General features: G+C 48.1%; 1 protein-coding gene across 3 annotated transcripts in view; it reads right to left on the reverse strand.

Annotated features, from left to right (window-relative positions):
• Positions 1–103: 103 nt before the first annotated feature.
• Positions 104–1,926, reverse strand: part of gtpbp3 (GTP binding protein 3, mitochondrial) — a 17,643-nt gene continuing 15,820 nt past the window's right edge. For all 3 annotated transcript variants that reach the window (XM_005733167.2, XM_005733166.2, XM_005733165.2), the window contains 3 exons: positions 1,514–1,629; positions 1,156–1,330; positions 104–942 (listed from right to left, as the gene is read on the reverse strand). In XM_005733167.2, the coding sequence (XP_005733224.1) occupies positions 711–942; positions 1,156–1,330; positions 1,514–1,629 (523 nt within the window). In that variant the 3' untranslated portion in view covers positions 104–710. The remainder of the gene's footprint in view (positions 943–1,155; positions 1,331–1,513; positions 1,630–1,926) is intronic.

Below are 1,926 nucleotides of genomic sequence, written 5' to 3' on the forward strand. Positions count from 1 at the left end.
GGTTTATATTATTATTTTTATTATTAGTGACTCAAAGAGGGCACCGAGTATTTTTAGTTCACTGTTTTATCTTCAGCAAAAAAACAAGAACGTAGCTTCTGTGTATCTTTAAAGAGAATTTTTATTTGTTACAAAAATACACACGATCTCATTTATTTAAGGGTCCAAAGTAACGTAACACAGCAACATGTAACAAAGCGACACAATCATTCTGATTAGTATTAGTTCTTCTTTGGAAAATAAATAAATGTAATAAAGGCGCAAAGTAAAAAAAATAAGTCATGTTCCTGCGGTACAAGTAAACAGCCAAACCTTCAGTCCATGACCTTGCAGGTTATATTTGAAAGATCTGGGCTGTTGTGTTGCAGCCCAGGAGGCCGATCTTCAAAGGATTTCGACATCTATTTTCAAATGACGACTCAAGGCTTGCCAAACACTTGTTCGGTATATTGGGCCTTTGAGGCACCTGTCATCATGCTCAAACTATTTCGGCTGATAAAAAGCATCAACAGAAAACATTTTAGCGTCCTGGGAGCGCACGCGTTCAGCGGCCAAGAACACAGAGTTTTTTCTTTCAGCTGTGTGTCGACGCCTGGCTCGGCGCCCAGCGGTGTCCTTTCAGTCCTGTTTTCTGACACCGTGAGACTGCAGGAATGCGATTTTCCTCTCAGAGCAGCCGGCGATCGCATATCTGTCAGTTTTTCACTCTTTTATTTTCCAATGCAGAAGTCTTTGAAGATGATGTCCAGGATCTCCTCTGCGCCGACCCGTCCAGTGATCCGGCCCAGGCTGGTGACAGCTAAACGGACACCTTCGGCTGCCAGAGCGAGGTCAGTGTCACGGTACCGCTGATACTGAGCCAGAGCCGCCGCGCACCGCTGCAGGTGGGCCCTGTGGCGAGCCTGTGTCAGGGTGGGGGCACCGAACAGAGGGTCGCCACACCTACAGAGGAAGTTAATCAGCGAATGTGAAGAGCCTCTGGAGGAGAACTACAAAGATAAAGATGCACTGGGAAGACTGCCCTAACAAATAAACAGTTAAGATTGATCCCTGCCATCAGTTCAGTTTGTACAGCCATCTCACACATCCTGCAAGAGGACATTCAAATGAGACTTGGCCTTCGCACTGGGGCAACAAAACAAAACTCAAACTCACAGAGTCTTGACACTGCTGTGCAGCACTGTGAGGAAGGCCTTCAGTCCCTCGTTAGTCTGGCAGGAGATCAGACGGACAGCAGGGAGACCAGAGACACCCCTCAGCTCCGTGTCCAGCTTTTGTCTCTGCTTCTCAGGCAGCAGATCGGCCTTATTCAACACCAGGAGACACCTGTCTGCAGGACACGATGTGGTAAGTTAACTTGACTGATCCTCATTTGTCTCTGCCTGAGGTTACCTCATGCACGTGTTTAAAACTAACTAACTGCAGACAGCTACAGGCACCAAGGCTTTCTGTGAAAGTCAAACGTCTTTAAAATGCAGTCGGTGCATCAGTAGACAAACGCATGGCACGGTACCTGTGTCAGGCAGCACACTCCTCAGGTGCTCCCGCAGGAACGCCGCGGCTCGGTCTACCTCAGAGGGGAGATGAGCAGAGTCCACGACCACCAGCGTCAGATCTGCCTGCTCCACCCTGGAGAAACAGAGCAGCCTCCACTTTAGTCACAAACCCTCTGCTGACACTCGACCTGTAATGATGGCGTGGCAGGTATTTCTCATCACCGTGTGCGTTTCCATGGCTGTGTTCTGGTAACCACAACAAGGACAGTCGTGAGTATTTCAGACGTGGATCCTGAAATGTGTTTATTCGAGGCAACTTTTCCACAACAGCGTGAAAATCGTAAGATGCAGTCAGGACACTTTATGGGCGATAGCTGAGGTCAAAAGGAAGGTGAAGGGCGAAAGTAGTTGTAGTCCAAACCAGGAGTAC

This window comes from Pundamilia nyererei, unplaced genomic scaffold (assembly GCF_000239375.1).
Source record: "Pundamilia nyererei isolate P.nyererei 1_Seehausen unplaced genomic scaffold, PunNye1.0 scaffold00050, whole genome shotgun sequence".
NCBI classification, from domain to species: Eukaryota; Metazoa; Chordata; class Actinopteri; order Cichliformes; family Cichlidae; genus Pundamilia; species Pundamilia nyererei.